We start from the raw sequence: 22,509 nt of genomic DNA, 5'->3' as shown, positions 1-22,509 counted from the left end.
CCCCGGCTCCACAGGAGCTGCCTCCGCACCTCATTCCCGGCTGCCTCGTTCCTTGTAGCCCTGCCCCGCGGGGCTGTTGAGTGCAGCAGGGAAACCTGCCGTGGCCTGTTCCACTATTATCCTTTCTCCCCACGCACGTCAGCCCTGTGGGGAATGAGCTTTCTGCCGGCTTCCTTCCTGCTGTTGCCAGTTCCCGGCATGGTGTGGGGCACAGAGACCCTCCGAACAAATCAAATGCTTGCCCCACCGTAGCAGCTGGAGGTGCTGCGCCCCCACCCCCAAACCCCAAGCCCAGACCAGCAGAGGTGGAGCAAGAGCCAGCTTTGGAAAATGACGTTTTTATTGCTATGTTTGCAGTGGCTTTTAGCACAGTAAGCGTCCCGTGGGACCCCCGCCCTCCCCGGGCCCCGCCCCTCCGCCGACGTGGGGTGTGGGGGAAGCCTTCCTAGGGCGCGCTGGCTGTCTCGGGATGGGATGGGACAGGACACACGCGGGTTAAGGGAAGCTGCTACTTGGAGGGCTTGAGACGCGGAAAGTGCATCGGCCTTTAGCTCGCAGGCGGGAACCACACCCAGGATCCCCTCCCAGGGGGGTGCCCACCTGGGATCCCTGCAGCAGTGGCGCCCAGCCCAGGGGGCAGGGTGTGGGCGAGCCTGAGCTTGGCAGGGGACTTGTGCCGGGGGCGGGGAGGGAAGGGTGTGGGGACACCCACTGAGGCCCCCACGGTGCACTTCTCCACCCCGGCCCCGGGCCGGGACCGTACATGCACATCCACAGACTCCTTGAAGCTTCTGTTAGATCTATAAATTCATACTCCTTGGCTAGGGCGGAGGTATAAGAGGGGCTGAAAGGGACGGGTGTGGCAAGGGACGCTGGGGTGTTTTCTCTTTAGAAATATACAAGCAGGAATCTGTCTCCTCAAGTTTTTATAAAATGTGCAAAATACAAGCCTCATTTGTCCACAGGCACAATTTACACCTGGTATTCACCTTTGCTAAGAGATACCTATATATACCCTACATACTCACGCACACATGCACTCGTACACAAGCGCACACAATTGATATTGGTGGCAATTGGCGCAGGAACCAGAAGGCTCCATTGCTGGCTGGCTCTCTAAGCTTCTAGAGTAGGGACGGGGAGAAATACTAGCCTTGGCTCTGCTGCCCTCCCTCGCCTTCCCCCTCCACTCTCCGGTCCTCCTGTCCCAAGCTGTCACTGCTGCCTCTGGGGTGAGGGGCCACCCAAGGGTGGCACTGGGCAGAGCCTAGAGAGGGGGGCAGGGCGCAGTGGGGTCTGGTGAGACGTGACCATAGCAGGCACTAGAGGGCGGGCGCCAGGGCCTGGGAAGCTGTGCGCACCAGCTTGGTTAAGGGCGGTGGGGGAGGCATCTATTTTTGGTGGGTTGTGATATTTTTGGCGTTTTATTAAAAATGGAAAAAGTTATTTTAGTTATAAGCACTCTGGTGCTTCCTCCCCTCCCCCCACCCCAGGCAGACCCCGTGTCAGGGAAAGGCAAGCCCCCTGGAGGGGTGGGGGGGCTGAAGCAGGGGCTGCTATGGCTACAAGAGGGTGAGCTGGTGATGTGAGCCGGGGTGCCTGTCACATGACGCTCTCCACCACCACCACCTTGCTGCTCTCGGACACTGGGGTCAGGGTGGTCAGGCCCCTGACATCCGAGTCCTGAGCTCTGTATTCCAAGTGGTGGAGGCCCCAGATAGGCTGCGTCAGGTGCTGCCAGCGCTGCAGGAGAGAGGGACACATTGAGTCCCCGGGAGGGGCACCTGCGAGTCCTTCCCGCCGCCAACGCAGAACCTGCCCCCCTCCCGGGACACTGACCAGGCCCCTGCACGAGGGAAACGGGGCGGCTAGGGACAGCTCTCTCCCCCTGCCACCCGAGGGCCACCCTTCCTTCCATCGACCCCCGGGCACAATGGTCTGTCCTGGACTCCGGAGATCAGTCTGGACCCCACAGCAGGGGACAGGAGGCATGGGAGCTGACCTCAGCCACGGTCCCCTTGGCCCTGAGGAGGCAGCCCAGGAGGTGGAGGGGCACACACAGCATGGAGGAGAGCGCGAAGCCCCAGCCCACGGCTTCGCCCCACCACGGGTACACGTAGGTGTTGTTGTAGACGAGCGGCTCGTAGTACACGACGTTGAAGATGAAGATGCCCTGCGAGGGAGGAGCCTTGCGGTCAGCTGGCAGCAGCCGCCACGGGCCCTTGGTGCCCCTTGCCTGGCCTCCCCGGACCCTTACCATGCACACCAGCGGGGTGAAGAAAGACCAGCACCATTTCATCCAGGGGCAGGGTCGGTACCCGATCATGCAGGCCACGTCGTCCATGAAGCGGTCGGCCCCTGGGGGACGGGAGCCGAGAGGACCGGAGCTGGAGACCCAGCACCCCTGGGCTGTGCTGCGCCCCTGGCTCGCCCCTTGGCCCAGACCTACCGTACACCCAGGCGACCACCACGCACTCCCAGAAGGCCTGCCAGAGCAGGGTCGTGCCGCTGGCCGAGTAGTAGTCGAACAGCTGGAAGACATACATCCCACCCTGGGGACGGAGCCAGGTCAGGGAAGGTGGCCGTCGGCAGCCTGAGGCCAGGGGCAACCCTCGGCGCACCCCTACTCACATCGGTCACCATGGAGAGGTCGATGACAAAGCAGAGGGCGCAGCAGAGGGCCACGGAGACCTCCCTCTGGAAACGGAAGTAGTAGGAGGCCGGGAGGAGGTCCAGCAGGCCGGTGATGAAGCCTTCCACACCTACGAACTGTGGCCAGGCCGCTCAGGCTGTGCCCCCGCGCCCCCCACCCCCACCCCTCGCCTCCCACCCTCCCGCCGCCCAGCGCCCCCCAGCGCCCGGCACCCCCTGTCCTGTCCCCTCGCAAACCTGGCTGTCGAGGCCGAGCAGCAGCAGCATGAAGAAGAACAGGGCAGCCCAGAGCGGGGCCACAGGCATCAGTGTGACAGCCCTGGGGTAGGCGATGAAAGCCAGACCAGGCCCTGGGGGGGAAGGGGCAGGATGTGGACACCTGTAGCTCCCCAGCCACATCCCAGCCCCCACTCCCCACCTGCCCCACGGTACCCGAGGCGTGGACGCCAGCAGGGCACCCTGTGGCCAAGGACCTTCCCACTGGCATCAGGGGGCTGCCGGGCCACGCAAGTCCCTGTGCCACACCGCGGGCTGGATGGAAGGTTCCCGCAGGCCCCTGGTAGACTTCCACCCCTAAGAATGGGGTGTCTGGCTCAGCCTTCCGGCCCTGGGTGCCAGCAGCTATTGTGGTCACAGGTCACCACTGACCTCGCAGAGGCCCTCCTGTCCCCGTGCGACACTCTGGCGGGTGAGGCTATAGCCGGGGACCCCTGGATACAGACGGACGGGGGCCCCAAGGCTCCACGTGGCCCAGCCCCCAGGGCTCCAGCCCTGAGCGGGCGGAACAGCTGTGCCTCACAGCTGCTTAGCCAGGCCCACTTCTGGCCCAGAGTGATGTGACAAATTGAGTTTGAGTTCTCATTCCTCTCCTCGAGTGGTGTTTGTGTACACGGTACGTCGGGCAGCAGCTGCTCGAGGCCGGGCTGCGGCTCGGAGGTCTTTACCTGACTCGGCCACCTTGGAGATGTGCACGCCCTGCTCTGTGGCCATGAAGCCCAGGATGGAGAAGACCACGAAGCCAGCAAAGAAGCTGGTCCCGCTGTTGATGAGCGCGAGGATGATGGCATCCCTGGGAGCAGAGGGGGCCGTGCGGGTTGCTCAGGCTGCCTGCTGCCCACAGGCGGGCAGGGCAGCGCAGCGCAGGGCAGGGGGGGCGGGACAGTGGTACCTACTTGTAGCAGTTGTTGTTGAAGCGGTTGTAGCTGCCCAGGGCCGTGAGGGCCCCCAGGCCAATGGCGTAAGAAAAGAAAATCTGGGTGCCGGCATCTATCCACACCTGCAGCCGGGCCGGAAGAGCGTCGTTGAGGAGCCCTGCCCCCGCCGGGCGGCCTGCCCCCGCCGGGCCCCCCCCCCCACCTCACCTGAGGGGACGCCAGCTTCGACCAGTCGGGCTTGAGATAGTAGATGATGCCGTCCAAGGCGCCGGGCAGCAGCACTCCACGCACCAGCAGTACGACGAGGACCACGTAGGGGAATGTAGCGGTGAAATACACGATCTGGGGGAGCCGGGCTGCTCAGAGGGGCCCCGCCGCACCCACCTCCCGCCTGCCCCCAGCCGGAGCGGGACTGCTGGGAAGGCCCCGGTCCCCCACGGTGCGTTCGGAGACAAGGAGGCAGGCCAGCCAGCAGCCCCCTCTTCTGCTCAGAGCCGCGGCTCCTCCCACAAGAAGCTGGGTGCTCGGCTGGGGCACCGGCAGCCACCCCCCCACCCCCCACCCCCGGGCAGCAAGCACAGGTCGTCGGCCGCAGAGGTGGGGAGGGTCAGGGCCCTCCCCCGGCGGGAGTGGGGCAGCAGTCGGTGCTGCACGTGCCTCCCGGGCCCCTGACTCCAGCTCATCCTCGGCCGGGGACAGAAGTGAGACCGCAGCCAAGGCCTCCCTCCAGGCCCAGCAGGGCACCAGCTCAGCCACCGCTGCTGCTCCGGGGACCTCGCTGGGAACGAGCCCACCCTCTAGAGCCCTGGCCGGCCCGCATGGCCCCCGGCACACTGTCTATCAAGGGTCTCTCTCATTGCCTCCCCAACCTGTCAGGGAGCCCCCGAGGGAGGCATGTGTCCAGCCTCCCCGCTGGGTCCCCCAGGCCACACAGGCAGGTGAGAGCCGGGTACAGACCCGGTCTTCCAAGACCAGCAACAGAATAGACTCAGAGGAGAGGAGGGCGGAAAGGCGGGACAGGGAGGCCCCACCCAGGCTGGGGTGGGGGGGGCGGGGGGAGGAAGCAGTCCGGCCTCGCCCCCTCCTCCCTCTAGGGGGGGAAGGCGCCAGCCTAATTTGGAGGGTGGGGCAGACTATCCAGCCATGAGGTGGGGATGGAGAGGCTGGGATAGAAGGCCCTGCTCCCTCCTGGGCTTTGGCCGGGGGCCAGTCACCTCCTGCTGCAACAGTCGTTCCTGGCAGACACCCCACCCCCAGGCAACGCTGCCCCCCAGCCCTGCTGTGACCTGCCCCCGCCGTACCTTTCCTGTTGACTTGACCCCCTTCCAGACACAGAAGTAGACCAGCACCCAGCAGGCCAGCAGACACAGGGTCACCTCCCAGTTGAGGGCCCCTGGCACCTCGAGCCCCCCGGAGAGCCGCAAGACTTTGTTCCTGGGGGAGGGCGAGCCCGTGAGGTCGGCGTCGGCAGAGGCTGGGAGGGTCCCGGGGGTGCCCCCGCCCCGCAGCCCTTGGGTCCAGCAGGTCCCCTGGGGGGCACCTAGCCGGCCAGGCCCCTGCCCGCAGGGTGGTCGTTCGTGAGCCTGGAGCCCAGGACCCCTGCTGGCCCCGGCCTGCGTCACCACCGGCAGCGGCCAACCACCCCCCCACCCGCCCAGGCTGGCAGACACAGCCGGCTCCGCATCGCCGGCCTCACCCCCAGGGCTGGGCCCTGGCACGTGCACACATGCACGCACACACGCGCGCACGCGCACACGCAGCCGTGTGGGAGACCCGCGGGGCGGGCCGGGCCTGGCCCAGAAGCGCCTGACTCACTCCCAGAACTCGATGACAGGGGACCGGCGGTCAGCAAGCTGGTCACATGTGAGGTTGGCCAGGCTGGCATTGGCACAGTCTTCGTGGCGGAAGATCTCCACACAGTCGGGAGTGTTCCAGGTATGGCCACACGTGGCCCAGGGCAGCGTGGTGGTGAAGGACTTCACCAGGTAGTAGAAGCCCCAGGCCAGCACCATGATGTAGTAGGTGTTGCAGTAGAAGACGATGACCATGGAGGCGTAGCCCAGGCCTGGGGAGGACGGGGTCGAGTAGGCGCTCCAGCTCCCCCCCTCCGCCGCCCCCCCCCCCCGCCCCACCGCACCATGCGCTGCGGGATCCCCGCCTGGCCCCAACGGCCTGTTCCCCGCACCCCCCCCGCCAGCCAGATCCTCCTCAGACGTGCTCCAGAGACCTCTCCGAGGCCCTCTGGACGCTCCCTGGTGCAAGGGCCCCAACCCTAGGCTTCACCCAACGGTCTGGCGCCAAAAACCAGCCCCTGCTCCTCGCCCGTCCTGCATGCTTCGCCTCCTGAGTCCTCCAAGCCCCAAGGCAGAGCCCCCACATCCTGCCCCGTAAGAGTCACGCCTCTTGCTTCCCTAGCTGCACACACCTGTCCCCTTCTCTCGGGTCCCACTGCCACCATGATGGTTGAAGGAAGGCCAAGCCTCCACCTGCCCCCCCAGCGGCCTCCAGTACTCAGCAGCTGGGGGTTTTCTGGGGACCTGGGGTGTGGTGTGGGAGACAGTCACCCTCTCAGCGGGCAACCCGGGCCACTCACGGCACCCTCTGTGCCCCAGCCTCCTCAAGGATGCTAACAGGACCTACCTCCTTGGGCCTGGAGATGACGCGGGAACGCTGCCCCCACACAGCAGGGGCTCGGAGCTAACCTTTGCCATCCGTCCTTCCCTTCAGACCCTGGACTTCGCTGGCTCCCATCCAAGCTCCTGCGGCTGACCCTCAGGCTTCTCCCTTCAGCCCCAGGGAGCCCGTGCGCTCGGCAGGGCCTGGCCTGAGCCGGCGTTCTCACCCCGGCCCATCCCCCACTCTAGTCTCCACCCCCCCAAGGCCGCAGGCAGGCGGGCAGGCGGGCGGGCGGGCGGTCTGCAGTCTTCCAGCCTCGCCCCCAAGGCTTGGGGGGGCATTCCCAGGCCTGGTGCTCAGGCTGGCACCAGCTTTGCCCCAGCAGTGGGAAAGGGAGCGGGGCCGTCCGGGGCTGCTCACCTTTGAACAGGGGGCAGATGTTCCAGACGTTGATGCTGCCGGCCTTCATGAACTGGCCCAGCGAGATCTCCAAGAAGAAAATGGGGATCCCTCCAACCAGGGCGATCAGGATGTAGGGAATGAGGAACACACCTGGGGGAGGAAGCGCGAGGTGGGTGCTTGACGCCTTAGCCAGGAGGGGACTTGAGCCGAGCTCCCTCCCGGCCAGGCTGCACAGGCCAGGCCAGCTTTCGGAAGCCACGGGAGGCAGGCGGAGCCTCAGCTTCAGGGCCCCATCATGCCCTCCCACTGAGTTGGAGTCAGAGCGTGTGGTGGCCACTGACTGGGGTGGGGTGGGGAGCGATGGCAACCCCCGGGGCCCTTAAAGCCCTCCTTCCTGGGCTGGGGGTCCCCTGCAAGGCTTCTGCCCCGAGTCACCCAGGGTGACCTAACCAAGGGGCACTTATGGACACAAGTCATCTGAGGAAGGAACTGCGAGGGTACGGGCACAGGTGTCTGCTGAGGCAGGCGCTCAGGCCGGCTGGGGGTGTGAGGCGGGGGGGGGGGCCGAGGAGAGGGAGCTGGGCGCCAAAGCCCGCTGCCCACTGCACCCTCCTCTCCAGCCCCTGGCTTAGCACTCCCCGCAACTCAGCGGCTGGGCTTGGCTGCCGCTTGCTCAGCTTCTGGTCTCAGCATCCTAGGGTGACCTTGGGCAAAGGCCTCTGCTCTGGGCCTCAGTTTCCCAGCCATCACCTGGTCACCGCGGCTTCCCACCAACCCTGGTGCCGCTCCGCAGTCACAGGACACACGCGTGCCCATCGCTGTTGCTAAGCGGGGCTGGGGCGCGCGGGCATGGGGCGCGCATGCAGTGTGTCCAGCAGCGGCGCCAGGCGGCCCAGGCTGCAGGCTTCCCAAGCCTGGCTCAGGCACCCAGTGTTCCAGGCCCTGGCTAGAGGGGAGGGAGGGGAGGGGAGGGGAGGGGAGGGAGGGGAGACCGGGGAAGAGTGGAGGGAAGGGAGGGAAGGGGAGGGAGGGGAAAGCGAGGGGAGGGACAGAGTGGCCCATTGTGTGTGTGTGTGTCCGTGTGTGCACACGTGGGGGGCCCACACAATGTGCCACTTGTGTGCCCGACCGGCGGGGGCAGCCAGGGCTCCTCACCTCTGGGAGCCCCCCCCACCCCCACCTCCCGCCCCCCGCCCGGGGGGGAGGCCTCGCCTTGCCACCTCCGCGGCCAATCACTTCGGGGCCGGCGAGGGCCGGAGTCTGGGGGGGCGGCTCGGCGGCGCTGGCCGGCCCCCTCCCCCCCCACGCTGCCAGGCACATGACCGGCCAGGGGGGTGGAGGCCGCCCGGCTGGGCCACCGAGCCGGGGAGCGGCGAGGACCGGCGAGGGGCGGCCCCCGGTGGCCGGCCGGCCGGGGGGACCTCCCCACCCCTTGGACTTCGCCCGGGCGCCCCGGCGAGGCGGGCGGCGGGCGGCGGGCGGGGGAGGGGCCCTGGCGCTCACCTCCGCCGTTCTTGTAGCACAGGTAGGGGAAGCGCCACACGTTGCCCAGGCCCACCGCGAAGCCCACGCACGACATGATGAAGTCCATCTGGCGCGTCCAGGTCTCGCGCGGCGGCACGGCCAGGCGGCCTCCGGGAGCCCCCAGGCCCGCGGGGCCGTCGCCCTTGGTCGGGGCCCCGTCGGGCCCGGGCACGATCAGGGGGCCCTTCTTCTCGTCGCCGGACACGCTGTAGATGCCGTTCTCGGCGCTCTTCTTCGCCATGGTGCGGGCGGGCGGGCGGGGGCGGCGGGGGCGCCGGCGGCACAGGGGGGGGGCCCCGAAGGTGCGGGCCCGCCGGGGGCCGGGGGCGGCCGGGCCGAGGGTCGGGGCGGCGGGCGGGCGGCGGGCGGGGTGCGGGACGGCGAGGGCGGCGCGGTCAGAAGCAGTCCACGAAGCACTTGAAAGTGAGCCTGAAGAATCTCATGTGTGTCGGGGGCCCGGGGGCGCGCGGGCGGCGGCGGGGCCCGGCCGAGCGGCGGCGGCGGCTCCCGAGGCTCCTGCCCGCAGCTCCCGCGGCGGCGGCGGCGGCGGCGGCTCGGCCGGCTCGAGGCTCAGCCTAGCGGGGCGCGGGCGGCATCCGGAGCCCACTGTCTGCAAGCGGCGGCCGGAGCAGGGGCCTGCGGCCCGCGCCCCCCGCCCCGGCCCGGGCCCGAGCGGCTGCCTGGCTCGCCCGCGGCTCCCGCGGCTCCCGCGGCTCCCGCGGCTCCGGCGGCGGCGGCGGCGGCCTGGGCGCGCTCGCCCCTCCTTCCCGGCGGCGGCGGCTCCAGCCGCTCTCGGGGCCGCAGCGGGCTCAGCGACTCACCACTGCGCTCCGATCGTGCCTCTCCTCCCCGAGCCGACCGGCTGCCGCTTAAGAACCGACTCCGGGATGATGTCACTGTCGCCCCACCCCCACGACCGGGCTGGTCCCCCTCCCCCTCCTCCGTCCCTCCCTCCCGCCCGCCCTCCCCGTCACTCCGCCCACCTCCTCCCGCCCTCCTCCCGAGGAGGAGACGCCGTTCCAGCGGGAAGCTGGCTGGCTGTTACCTGGGGCGCCGGCCAGCACCTCCTCTCCAGGGGCCGAGCCGCCCCTGACCCCAGATTCACCTGGGCCCGCCCCGGCCCGCGGCGACCCTCCTGCCCGCCCCTCCGCGTTCCAGGCCGGCCACTGCCCCCGCCGCCTTATCGGCATTCTTGCCCCCGCCTCCTCCTCCGTGGAGCCTGGGCGATCTCTGGCCCTTCTCTGACTCCCAGCTGCGGGCCAGGTCACCGTTGGGGCCCAAGGCCCACGGCTTCCCGGCCCCCCTGCTCCAGAGGGAGTGCCGGTGCTTGGGTCTCCGGAAGGGCTCGAGCCCGGAAAGGCTGGGCTCGCGGGGGCGGGGCTGCGCCCAGGTGTGCTGCGGGGCTTTGCCGAGAGCCCGTCTCCTGCCATTCATTCGGCGCTCCCCGAGGGACACAGCCCTGGTAGCTGGAGGTCAGGGTCTCAGCGCCCGCAGTGACAGGTCTCCCAAGCAGGCGGAGGGCAGCCTGCCTGGCTGAGGGACCAGGCTACGCTTCCGCACCCAAGTGGAGGGCGGTAGGGACCCCTGCCGCCCATCGCCCCTGCCCGACCTGGAGGAGACTCCGGCAGGAGTAGGGCAAGGCTGCCCCCTGGTGCCTGGTGGGAGCACAGACCCTCCCCCAAAGGCCTCAGCTGGGAGCCCCCCCCTCCCCCCCCTGCCCTTGTCCCTCCCCAGGGACCTGAGGGCCTCCCCAGCAAGAGCAAGGTTGTTCGGCTGCTTCCCCATCAGCAGCGGAGCAGCCGGTGTGGAATTTTCCAGGGCCAAGGCCAGCCGTAGGATGGGGAAGGAGAGGGTCATTGTCCCGGCGGGAGCCGTGAGGTGTGCCCACCCCTGCCCCCAGTCCCACGCTGCAGTCCCCAGATGGCTCATCCCGTTAAGCTAAACCCTCAGCCAGCCGGTGGCTTTAGGAAGAAAAGCAGTTCCGGCCCGAGCCAGCTCGAGCCTGCTAGGTGAGGGAGGGGCAGCCTCTCCACCCAGGCTTGCTGGAGGAGGGGCCTGGGCGAGAACTTCACGGACCCTCGAGGTGGCGGGGTCCCACTGCCCATGGGAAGACCCTATCTTGAGCCTTCTCTGGCCCAGCCTAAGAGCAAAGCTGGTTGAGAGACAAAGAGACGATTGAGGAGTATGTGACCCAGAGACGGCCCCGGGAAGCGGGCCGCCCGCAGAGCGGGGGACCGAGGGGGAGGGGGCCAGGCCGGCGAAACTCAGGCGCCCCCAGTGCGCGGTGGAGAGAGGAAAGAGGATCCGGCGGCGGAGAAGGGGCAGGGGCGCTGGCAGGCGAGGGGCGACGCCTGCAAAGAGAGGACGAGGAGCTGGGTGGGGGCTGCTTTGGTGGCGCCTCGAGCAGAGGCGGACAGCGCCAGGAGACGCTCTTGGGGCCGTGGGGATGAGGCCGGGCGGGAGCCTCTTTCCAGAATGTGAGATCCTAGTGAGGAGAGAAGGCAGGGTCCGGAGAGGGATGCGGCTGACAGCACGTTCGGAGGCGCGCCCAGGGTGAATCCTGCAAGGCAGAGGGGGCCTGCGAAGGAGGGCAGGGAGGGGAGGGGACCTGTTCCAAGGCCAGTGGCAGGACCTAGAGGGGGCTGCCACCTGCGGCTGCCATTGTCTCTGTGGGGTCACAGGCTGCTGGGAGGGAGGTGCCTGGGCTGGAGGGGCCGCCGCCGCCAGACACTGGGAGCAGGGGCCTCTGCGTCTGGGGGGTGCGAGAGGCCCCCAGGCCAGACTCACGGGGCCACACCCTGGCTCCCTCCCCGCCTCCAGTCTTCCCCCAAGTGGATAATGACCCCACCACCCCCACTCCCAGCCTTCCTGGACCCCACAGTGGCCTCCTCCTTGTGGCCTGTGCCCCGAAGGCTTTTCTCAGCAGCGCAAATCTGGCCAGTCCCTCCCCCGCTGCTCTTGGCTCCGAGGTGTGCTAGGTTGGGCACAAGCTGGCCCGCGGGCTCCCCAGCTGCCCTCCCTGCGCCTGGCCCCACTGTCCTTGCCCCACTGCGTGGCTCTTGTTGGCCCACCTCCCTTTGATCCTGTGGGACGCGGCTTGGCTGCCCCCGCCCCATCCCCGGAGGCTAAGGAGGGAGGCTTGGGAGCCCTTGACCCCTGTGCGCACCCGCACAGCCTCCTGTGTCCAGCCGGGGCCAGCTGGGCTCCGGAGATGCACGAAGTTCACGGCCCCTCCTCGCCTCTGGCCAGGACGATCAGGCAGGCAGTTACTCTGCCCACATGGGAGCTGGCCTCTGCTTGGTCGACCCGAGTGGCCTGAGCGAACAAAGGAAGGCAGGGGGCTTCCAGCCCTCGGCGGGTGCTCAGGGCTTTGCCAAGGCGTCTTCGCAGCTGCTGGGGCTCAGGGCCTGGAGGCCGGGAGGCCGGGTCCTGGTACTGACGGCCCTGCGAGGAGCCTGGTTCCCAGGCACGTGCAAGAGGGGCTGAGAAGCCTGGTTAGGCGGGGGCTGGAGCGGGAGCTGAGGAGGAAGGGGACGGGGGAGGGGGAGCTGGAAGGGCAGGGGCGGGGAGGGCGAGCCACACGCCTCCCATTGTCCAGGGAGGCCTGGGAACCGGGGATGGGATTCGGACCCAGGGCCTGCAGCCGCTGGGGCTGCGGCGCCCACTGCGTCTCGAGCGGCCTTGGACTTCGGAGTGGCCTGGGTGGGAGGTCACCCCGCCCTGGGGAGACGGGTCACGCCAAGAGGACCTTATGGCTGCGGAGGGTGTGGGGCAGGGTGGGGAGGGCCCAGGGAGCTTTGCAGTTGGAATGAGCTGGGAACAAAGGGAGGGCTGGAGTCCACCTTGATGGGCTTTGTGCTTCCAGCCACTGGGAGGGGAGAAGGGCTGCAGGCAGGGCAACCTGAGGGGCCCGGGGCCTGCGGAGGAGGAGGAGGAGGAGCCACCGAGGCCGCCCAGCTTGCCCACCAGCTGTGCTCATCCACACTGACTGACCCCCGCAGCAGGACTGTTTAAATTCGTTGTTAGGATTTTTTGGTTTGTTTTTGTCTTTTGAGGGCTGCAGCCGGCGGCATTTGAAAGTTCCCAGGTTAGGGGTCTTTAACCCTGTGAGCGAAGCCAGGGATCGAACCTGCCTCCTCATGGATACTAGTCGAGTTTATATTACCACTGACTGAGCCACAACGGGAACTCCCCTCGAGTTATGCTGTATTTTTTAAAATATTTATTTCTTTATTTGGCTGTTGAGGGCCACACCCGCAGCATATGGAGGTTTCCAGGCTAGGGGTCGAATCAGATCTACCGCTGCCGGCCCATACCACAGCCACCCCAATGCGGGATCCGAGCCGCATCTGCGACCTACACCACAGCTCACGGCCACGCCAGATCCTTAAACCACTGAGCGAGGCCAGGGATCAAACCTGCATCCTCATGGATCCTAGTTGGATTGGTTTCCACTGCGCCATGACGGGAACTCCCCCTTGTTATGTTTTAAACAAATTTTTTATATCAGAATAGCTTTAGATACACAGACAAATGGAAGAGACAGCAGTGAGAGTTCCCACACTCCCCATTGTTACAATAATCAACCACTATTAGACATTGTCACCAACGAAAGTCCAGAGTCTTATTCAGTTTTCTGTGGCTTGCCCCTGACATCTTTTTTTTTTTTTTGCTTTTTGCTTTTTAGGGCCGTACCCGTGGCGTATGGAAGTTCCCAGGCTAGGGGTCCAGTCGAAGCTACAGCTGCCAGTCTTCGCCAGAGCCACCGCAACGCCAGACCCGAGCCCCATCTGTGACCTACACCACAGCTCACGGCAACCCCAGATCTTTAGCCAGGATCCCACACTGCGTGGGTGTCAGGCTTTCCTGGGCTCCTCTGGGCTGGGACTGCCCTCTCAGATCCTCCCCGTTTTTCAGGACCTGGAGGGGGTCCTGGAGGGTCCCTCGGGGTTTTTCTGGTGCTTCTGTCGTGAGGAGACCGGGGCGATGGTTATTGAGACGCCACGCTTTCCACGTGTCTGCCATGGTCCACGTCGACCTTGTCACTTTGAAATTAATCTTCCCCCTTTCCATCCTGTCCTCTTGGGAACAGAATCTCTGGGCGGGGCCCAGGCTTGAGCGTGGTTCTGCTCCTGAGACGGGGTGGGGGGCAGGGGGCAGGGCACAACCCTTAAGGAATGATCCAGCCCTTGAGAAAAACAGGCGACGACGCAAACTGGTGAGAACCATTGGGCCCAAGGTGGTGGAAGGCTGGACTTCCAGTGGGCCTCGGGCCTCGCGAGATGCTTATTGTAATACAAGAGCTAAATGCCACGCCCACAGGCCCCGGGACGGTTCCAAAGCTGACCACAAAAGGCCCAAAAGTGGGTGATGGCTCAATTCTTGGAAATCTCCACCCTTCTTCAACATAGTTGGAATAATCCTCCCACTTGTTAACCTCTGAAATTACCCAGCCCAGAAAAAACTACCCACCCAGAGGTCCCTGGTGGTGCAGTGGGTTAGGGGTCCAGGCTTCTCACTGCAGCGGCTGGGATCGCTGCTGTGGTGTGGGTTCATCCCTGGCCTGGGAACTTCCACGTGTCACGGGTGCGGCCAAACACGCCCCCAGACAACCACCCCACGTTTCGGGGCCGCTCTTACCCTGCGAGACGGGCTGCGTTCTGCCCGTGGAACGCATCTCTCGGTCAACCTGCCCGCACCTCACTCTCGAATTCTTTCCTTGGAAAAGCCAAGTCCCCGCCCTTGGCGACCCAGCCCAGGACATGAGCATCCTCCTGAGCCTCATTTTCCTGCAACGGCTTTTCGGGTGACCATGAAGAGCAGACTCGACCTGCCTACTGGGCTATGACTCCCCTCTGCAGGGGGATGGCTGGGACTCCCAAGCCACTAGATTCAAACAGCCCCTTAGGTGGCAGCTAACACTGGCTGCGGGATCTGGCAGGGACCAGTTCTGTGGCCATGAAGAAGCCCACGGAGGCGTTCCCGCCGTGGCGCAACAGGCTCGGTGGTATCTCTGGGGCCCTGGGACACAGGTTCAATCCCCGGCCCCGCACAGTGGGTTAAGGATCTGGTGTTGCTGCAGTTGAGCCTGTGGCTCAGGTCTGATCCCTGTCCAAGGCTTTTCTCTCCCCGATCTTCGATCTTTCTCATTCACCCATCCTATTCTTTGGACTCGAGACAAGCCACTGAGACGACCACCCAGACATCCAAATTAAGACCATGGCAAATAATTGCTGACTTGACCGGGTGAGTTTCCTTCTGATGCTCTCGGTCTTGGTCCCGTTCCCGGAGCCCAAACTGGAGGACTCGGTAAGTCTCTAGATTTGCAGCCTGTTCCTTCCCAAGTGCTTTTTTTTTTTTTTTTTTTTTTTTTTTTTTTTTTTTTTTGGCCATGTCCATAGCATGCAGTAGTTCCTGGGCTAGGGATCGAACCCCAAGCACAGCAGTGACAATACCAGATCCTTAACACGCTGAGCCACCAGGGAACTCCACGAAGCGCTCTTATTGCACCCTTGAGCAGAAGTTAGGGGAGCGCTTCCTCCCCCCCAGCAAGTGTCACAGCTGTGCACCTTCCCAGTCCCACTCAGACTTACTCCTTATTTCACCCCCTCATTGACCATGGCACCGAGACGGGATTTCTGCTTCCTGTTAAGGGTCCCATCTCGAGGAAATTCTTTGTGGGCCCTTCCCTTGCAGGCTCTCAGATGCCATCAGCCGCCACAGCCACAGCAACGCGGGTTCAAGCCACATCTGTACCCTACACCACCGCTCACGGCAACGCCAGATCCTTAAGCCACTGAGCGAGGCCAAGGATCAAACCCGCGTCCTCCTGGATCCTAGTCCGATTCGTCACCGCTGAGCTATAGCGGGAACTCCCTGGATTTCTTTTCTGACCTTCTCGCCTGAATTCTTGTGCTGTCTATTGATCTTAGAGCCTCCTTGCCGGCCTTGCCAGTGGGTCAGGTGTTGCCTCTTCCTCCGGTGAATGGTAGCCATGCCCTGGGGGAGCCTTTGCCTGGTACTATCACTGCCCCGTGGCCTCCAGCCCCACCCCGGCTCTGTTTATTTGTCAGCAGCATAAAGGGAATCCGACTACTTGACTCGGCCCAGGGCCCCTCCCTCCATCCCTCTCCGTCCCTCTCCGGAGGACTTAGCCCTCGGACTCCAGTACTCCCACCAGTACTCTGTCTTCTCCCACTGGCTCATGTTGCTCTGCCAAGGGGCCTCCTTGGGGTCACTGAACAGACAGATGTCGGGTGCCCTCAGGGACCCCACCGTTGCCTTTGCCCAGCAGACCCTCCCTCCCGGCTGGATGGCCACAAGCCCAGGTCTCCATGCTTAATTAAACACCTTTCCCGCCAAGTCCCCGGAGTCAGGGCGTATCTCAGCTATGCTCCCCCAAGGGGGTACACCCATTCCAGCCCCGGGCAGCACACGCCCTTCTTAACTTGTGTCATGTCAGGGGCACTGGGAGAACACAGGACAAACATCTACCGTCTGTGCCAGGATCCATCAGACCCCTGTCTTGTCACGACATCCTGACCAAAAAGCCTCCCCAAGACTCATCACTAGATGCATACTCGCTGTGCACTGGGGAAAATTTCGACCAGATGGTTTTAGAAAAAAGGTTTTTTTTGGTTTGTTTTTTGTTTTTTGCAATGCTCCATGGCCCCAATACAAACTATGGGACCAAGCGATCTGGCCCAAAAATGGGTCACTGGGTTCCAACACCATCTTGCAGCTGGACCTACTTTGTAAGGGGAGAATAAATGGGGAGAAAGCCCATACGCCCAGATGCTCAGGACCCTATTCCAAGACCCAGGCCTGAAGAACTCCTGCCGGCCATGCCTGGCTCACACCCCTTCAAAGTGCCTTCTCCCCCCACAGGAGCCCATGTTTCAGAGGACGCCGCGTCAGCCCGCCTCCCCAGGTGCACAATCGGGAGCTCACCTCCACCGATTCTGAGGGGGGCCAGTTCCAGACCATCGGCCCCTAACACCTCATCTGGGCAGCTGGAGACCCCAGACCCCCATGAGTCAGCTCATGGCCTTGACCTGTGGCCTATTCAACACTAGAACTTAGGGACAGTAGCGAAACGCACAATAACTTCCTAGTGAAGGAAGGCTGGATCAGAGCCAATGTCTTGCCGAGCAAGGATCTGTTTTAAATGCAGCCAGGAGGGCCACTGGAAAGAAAAATGTCCCTTGTGTGGGAAAAGTCCCCCAGGACCCTGCCTGAGATGCAAACGCGAGGGCCACTGGAAGCGAGACGGTCCCCCAGTCCCGAAGGGGCTCAGGGCTCACAAGCCAGTGGTGGCCCAGGGGACAGCAGACTGGTGGGACCCTCCACCCGGGACCCTCCCTGGATCACAAGGGACACCTAGTCACTTCTCCGAAGGAGCTCAGGTAACCCTTGACGTGGCCGGTTGCAGGTTTGATCCCTGGCCTCACTGAGTGGGTTAAGGATCCCACGCTGCGGTGGCTGTGGTGTAGGCCGGCGGCTCCAGCTCTGACTGGACCCCTAGCCTGGGAACCTCCATATGCCGGGGTGTGGCTCTAAAAAGACAAAAAGACACCCCCAAAAAGTAATAAAATAAGACCGTAGGTTCAAGTCCCAACCTGGGTTTAGGCTGGGTTCGAGTCCCGGCACGTGGGTTCGAGTCCCAATCTGTGTTCTGGCTATAGGTTCAGGCCGTTAATGCTGTCAGTTTCACAAGGACTCAGTGCCCTCTGTCACGGGACTCGACCCCCTCCCCCGCCCCACCTACCCTCCTAGGCCTTCCCTCCTCCTTCACAGGGTCCCAGGAGGATGGAGACCGCCCCCACCCCCATGTGACTGTCGACCTTGGAGCCCTGCGGGGGACACGGGAGCGGCCCAGGCCCCCGTCTGCACCTTTTCCCGGAATGCGGAGCAGAGATTAACCGCCTACAAGTGATAGGGATGGAGTAGGCGCAGGTGCCCGTAGAAGTCCCGATAAAGGGCCATATTTAAAGAGGGAAACTTAGGGGACAGTGGGAGACCACCGCAAAGCTACCAAATTGCTCGAGAAAACCATCAGCGCCAGGCAGGCTTGCACCCTTAGTGGAGCCCTGAGAACTGCCTCTGGTCGTGGGGGGGGGGCGGGGAATGGGATGAGGCCTGCATTCAGATTCAGACCAAGGGCCGGGGTTTGAGGAGCAGCGTCTGCGGATTTGAACACGCAGCTTACCGGATACCAAGGAGGGGCTGCTACTCCCAGCAAGGAAGAGGCTCCCTTGGAGGATAAAACTGTACCCCCCCACCTCCCCCCCAGATCCTCGGGGCAGAGCTTCCGCGCCTGCCCGCTTGCATCTCTCACAGGCGTCCTATCCTAATACAGCTATTTCTTGCCTCTCCCTTTGTGTCTTGCTGAATTCCTCCTTCACGGAGACATGAAAAACCCGAACCTCAGTGAGTCCAGACACAGGGTGAGTGATTCTCATTTAAAGCCGTGGGTTAAGGAGTTCCCGGAGTAGCTCAGTGGTTAACCAACTTGACTGGGAACCGTGAGGTTGCAGGTTTGATCCCTGGCCTCACTCAGTGGGTTAAGGATCCCACGCTGCGGTGGCTGTGGTGTAGGCCGGCGGCTCCAGCTCTGACTGGACCCCTAGCCTGGGAACCTCCATATGCCGGGGTGTGGCTCTAAAAAGACAAAAAGACACCCCCAAAAAGTAATAAAATAAGACCGTAGGTTCAAGTCCCAACCTGGGTTTAGGCTGGGTTCGAGTCCCGGCACGTGGGTTCGAGTCCCAATCTGTGTTCTGGCTATAGGTTCAGGCCGTTAATGCTGTCAGTTTCACAAGGACTCAGTGCCCTCTGTCACGGGACTCGACCCCCTCCCCCGCCCCACCTACCCCTCCTAGGCCTTCCCTCCTCCTTCTCTGGCATTCCTGCCACAGCCTTTATGAGCTCACCACTGCCTGGAGCTCAGGCTGCGCCCCTCGGATGCCTTAACCAGGCCTCGCTCCTTCCTCCCTCGGCGAACCTAACAGTAGCAGTAGACAGGCTCTTCTCTTTTCCTTTTTTTTTTGCTTTTTAGGGCTGTGCCCGTGGCATACGGAGGTTCCCAGGCTAGGGGTGGAATTGGAGCCGTAGCCACCGGCCTACACCACAGCCACAGCAATGTGGAATCCGAGCTGCATCTGCGACCTACACCACAGCTCACAGCCACGCCGGATCCTGAACCCACTGAGTGAGGCCAGGGATCGAACCCGTGTCCTCATGGTTCCTAGTCGGGTTGGTTTCCACCGAGCCACAATGGGAACTCCCTCTTTTCTTTGTCTTTTCGGCTAGAGCAACACATGTGGAAGTTCCTGGGCCAGGGATGGAACTCCTGCCACAGCAGCGACCAGTGACAATGCTGGATCATTAACCCGCTGAGCCACCAGGGAACTCTGGGAGTTGTTTTTTTTTTTTTTTTTTTTTTTTTGTCTTTTTGGGGCCACACCCACAGCATATGGAGGTTCCCAGGCTAGGGGGCTCATCGGAGTTGTAGCCTCCAGCCTACACCACAGCTGTGGTCATGTGGGATCTGAGCCGCGTCTGCGAACCTACACCACAGCTCACGGCAATGCTGGATCCTTAACACATTGAGCGAGGCCAGGGATTGAACCCACAACCTCATGGTTCCTAGTCGGATTCGTTAACCAGTGCGCCACGACAGGAACTCTGGGAAATTATTTTTCTTATTGGATACAGGGCTGCCTACTCTGTGCTGACTGATTTCCCTGCAGCTTGTCCTCTCAGGCCTGTATGATTGTTTTTTTTCGCTTTTTAGGTCTGCATCCAGAGCATGTGGAGGTCCCCAGGCTAGGAGTCAAATCGGAGCTGTAGCTGCCGGCCTCCACCACAGCCACAGCCACAGCCACGCGGGATCTGAGCTGCTTCTGCGACCTACACCCCAGCTCATGGCAACACCGGATCCTTAATCCAAGGAGCGAGGTCAGGGTTCAAACCCACATCCTCATGGATCCTAGTCGGGTTCCTTACTGCTGAGCCACAACAGGAACTCCCTCTCAGTCCTGCGTGACCACGAGGGTGGATTCGCCCCCACCCACACCCACCCCACCAGCTGCTTGTTAGGAAATATTTCGCTTGCACCTTGTTGGGAAGGGACATTGGAGACAATTGTCCAGCTTGGAGCCCTAGGGAGAAGGCTGCCTCAGTCCCAGGCCAGAGGGGTCTCCTCTCCACCGTGTTGTTTCTCGGGTAAAGCCGGATGTCTGGACACCAAGGGCCCTGGCAGAGCGACAAGTGTCAGCCACCTTTAGAAATGGGACCACGTGAGGCTGCAGCCCAGCTCTTCAGACCAAAGGCCCAGCTGAGGGCCATACTTAGAGACTCTCTTAAACCCGAGGAGGGTCCCCAGAGGCGTCGATAAATAAATCACCAAGATGGGAATTCAGGGCGCCAAGGGAGACTAGTCTTTATGGGATCGGAGGTGCGGCTCCAGAAATCAGCCAAAGCCCCCCTACCCTTTCATCACTCCCCAAACCTCTCCCACTTAGCTGCAGAGGCTTCTAAGTACTGAGGAAAAACGTTTTCATTTCTGGCCTTAAGGTGCAACGTCCGCCTAGAAGGAACTTGCGGTTATCCTTATCTTCATGCCTTTGAGATGCAGACGTTGCGATCTTCTCCGGGAGCCCCTGTCTTGCCCTCTCCTTAAAATGCCAATTGCAACAAAGAGGGTAGGTAACTTGGAACTCGACTTGTCCAGGACAAATAGAAATCCGAAACGGATTATTCCATCGCTTCCTCTTGCTTATCTGCACCTTCCCCTCCAGCCAGGGAAAACCCTGGTTCCCGGCCTCAGCCTCCCGTTTTACTTGACGAAGCGCAGCTCTCTTCCCCACCTTCCTCCTTCCCCAGCAGGGGGGCACCTGTTGTCTACGTTTTGGATACATGTAGATTCTTTGGGTCACACTCTGCATGCCTTCCTGGGCTCCCCCAACCTCCTCAAAGAGGATTTTAAACGTTGCTGTGTTCCGGTTCCCTCTTTCCGTTGCACAGTTCTCTGCAGAGTGTCACGTATCCACCATGACGTCAGCACCGTGTTTTCATGGCCCTGAACAGCTCCTGGGCTTCCCCTGGTCACACACACCCGCCTCTCTCAAACCCTGGCAGTATTTACGGTGTCTATTCTTTTGCTTTTTCTGCCATGTCGTATAGATGGAATCATACAGCAGGCAGCCTTTTTCAGGCTGGCTTCTTTTACGTAGCAATGTGCATTTAAGCTGCATCCCTTGCTGGAGGTGGCTCGCAGCGCTTTCCTCTTCCTGGGCTGGAGGGACCACGGTGTGCTGATCCATTCGCCTAGTGAAGGGTATCTTGGTCGCTTCCAGCTTTTGCCAGTGATTTTTTTCCTCTTTGTGATGATTGTTCTTCTTTTCCATCATAGCTGGTTTACAGTTGGTTTCTTTTTTTTGATAATGATTTTAACTTTTTCCATTATATGAATAAAGCTGCCGTGAACATTCGGGTACTGGTTTTTCTTTCTTTCCTTTGTTCTTTTGGGCTGAGCCCATGGCATGTGGAAGTTCCCTGGCCAGGGATGGAACCCACACCACAGCAGCGACCCGAGCCCCAGCAGTGACAATGCCGGATCCTTAACCTGCTGCGCCACCAGGGAACTCCTGTCCTGGTTTTTCAGTGGACCTAATTTTTCAACTCCTTTGGGTAAAGTGCCAGAGTACAGTTTGTATGGTAAAAGTATGTTTAGTTTTGTAATAAACCATCAAACTGGAGTTCCTGCTGTGGCACAGCAGGATCGGTGGCATCTCTGCTGTGCCAGGACGTGGGTTTGATACCTGGCCCTGGCACAGAGGGTTAAAGGATCTGGCATTGCTGCTGCGGTGTAGGTTGCAACTGTGGCTCAGATCCGATCCCTGGTCTGGGAAGTCCATATGCCAAGGTGCCAAAAAAAAATAATAATTAATTAATTTAAAAAAAGGAAAAAAGAAAAGCAACCACCAAACTGTTTTTCAAAGTGCTGGACCGTGTTGCACTCCCTCCAGCAGTCAGCGAGGATTCCTGTGGCTCCACGTTGTGGTGACAACATCTGGTACAGTTTGTGTTTCAGATGTGGGCCGTTCTCATAGGCAGGTCGTGGTCCCGCATCCTTGTTTTCTTTTTTTTTCTTTTTTACAGCCGCACCCTCGGCACATGGAAATTCCCAGGCGACGGGTGGAATCGTGGCCTACGCCACGGCCATGGCGACACTGGATCCGAGCCGCATCTGGTCCCAGATCAGATCCATGTTCTGCAGAGCTTTCCCCCCAGCCCATGGCTTGTCCTCACATTCTCAGCAACAGTGTTGGCCATAGAGCAAACATGTCACATTTTAGTACAGTCCAATTTATCATTTTGTCTTTCAAGGATCAGGCTTTTCATATTGCATCCAAAAATTCATCACCAAGCCCAAGTTTAAGAGAGATTTTTCTCCAGTATTTTCTAGAAGGTTGGCATTTTACATCTAGGTCCGTGAACCACTTTGAGGTAATTTTTCTGTAAGGGGTCCCCTGAAAGGATTTTGCAGAGGTCTTTCTCCGCTGCCACCGAACATGCACACACCACGCACTCACGTGTGTTTTCAAGCTGACCTCTGCAAGACTGCAACAGATGTTTAACCAGTCCTGATGGATGTCATTTCTGGTGTATTGTAAATACTGATTTAAAACAAAAACTGTGGAGTTCTCTTCGTGGCTCAGCAGTTACGGAACCCAACGAGGATCCCTGAGGATGCGGGTTTGATCCCGGGCCTCCCTCAGTGGGTTAAAGATCTGGTGTTGCCATGAGCTGTGCTGTAGGTCGCAGATGCGGTTCGGATCCACTGTTCCTGTGGCTGTGGTGTACGCTGCCAGCTATAGCTCTGATTCGACCCCTAGCCTGGGAGCCTTTCGTATGCCATGGGTGTGGCCCTAAAAAGCAAAAAAAAAAAAAAAAAAAAAAAAAAGAAAGAAAGAATCAAACACAAAAGAACCCCAAACTGTGATAGCACTTTCGGCGCTTCCACGTGTGATTCTGAGCCACAGGCTCACTTTGGAAGCGAGGGCTTGTCTTCTGTTATTACTCACGCAGGTGCTTCTCCACAGCACAGAGCACATTTCTTGCTGTGACCTGTGACCTCCGGCTGGTGGATTAGACA

The 22,509-nt window shown here is 61.9% G+C and overlaps 1 protein-coding gene across 1 annotated transcript; it reads right to left on the bottom strand.

The window, feature by feature from the left end:
• On the bottom strand, window positions 1,401-18,301 carry SLC6A8 (solute carrier family 6 member 8; the record flags this gene model as incomplete). Its single annotated transcript, NM_001177327.1, is given in 14 exon segments — window positions 1,401-1,743; window positions 2,003-2,173; window positions 2,258-2,358; window positions 2,450-2,552; window positions 2,632-2,769; window positions 2,890-3,002; window positions 3,597-3,721; window positions 3,825-3,928; window positions 4,014-4,148; window positions 5,108-5,240; window positions 5,622-5,871; window positions 6,843-6,974; window positions 8,328-8,609; window positions 18,285-18,301. Coding segments are annotated over 13 exon segments (1,908 nt in total). The 3' UTR covers window positions 1,401-1,602.

This window comes from Sus scrofa, chromosome X (assembly GCF_000003025.6).
Source record: "Sus scrofa isolate TJ Tabasco breed Duroc chromosome X, Sscrofa11.1, whole genome shotgun sequence".
Classification (NCBI taxonomy): Eukaryota; Metazoa; Chordata; class Mammalia; order Artiodactyla; family Suidae; genus Sus; species Sus scrofa.
Note: the sequence above shows the minus strand (reverse complement) of the source record. Positions and strands in the feature narration are given on the sequence as shown.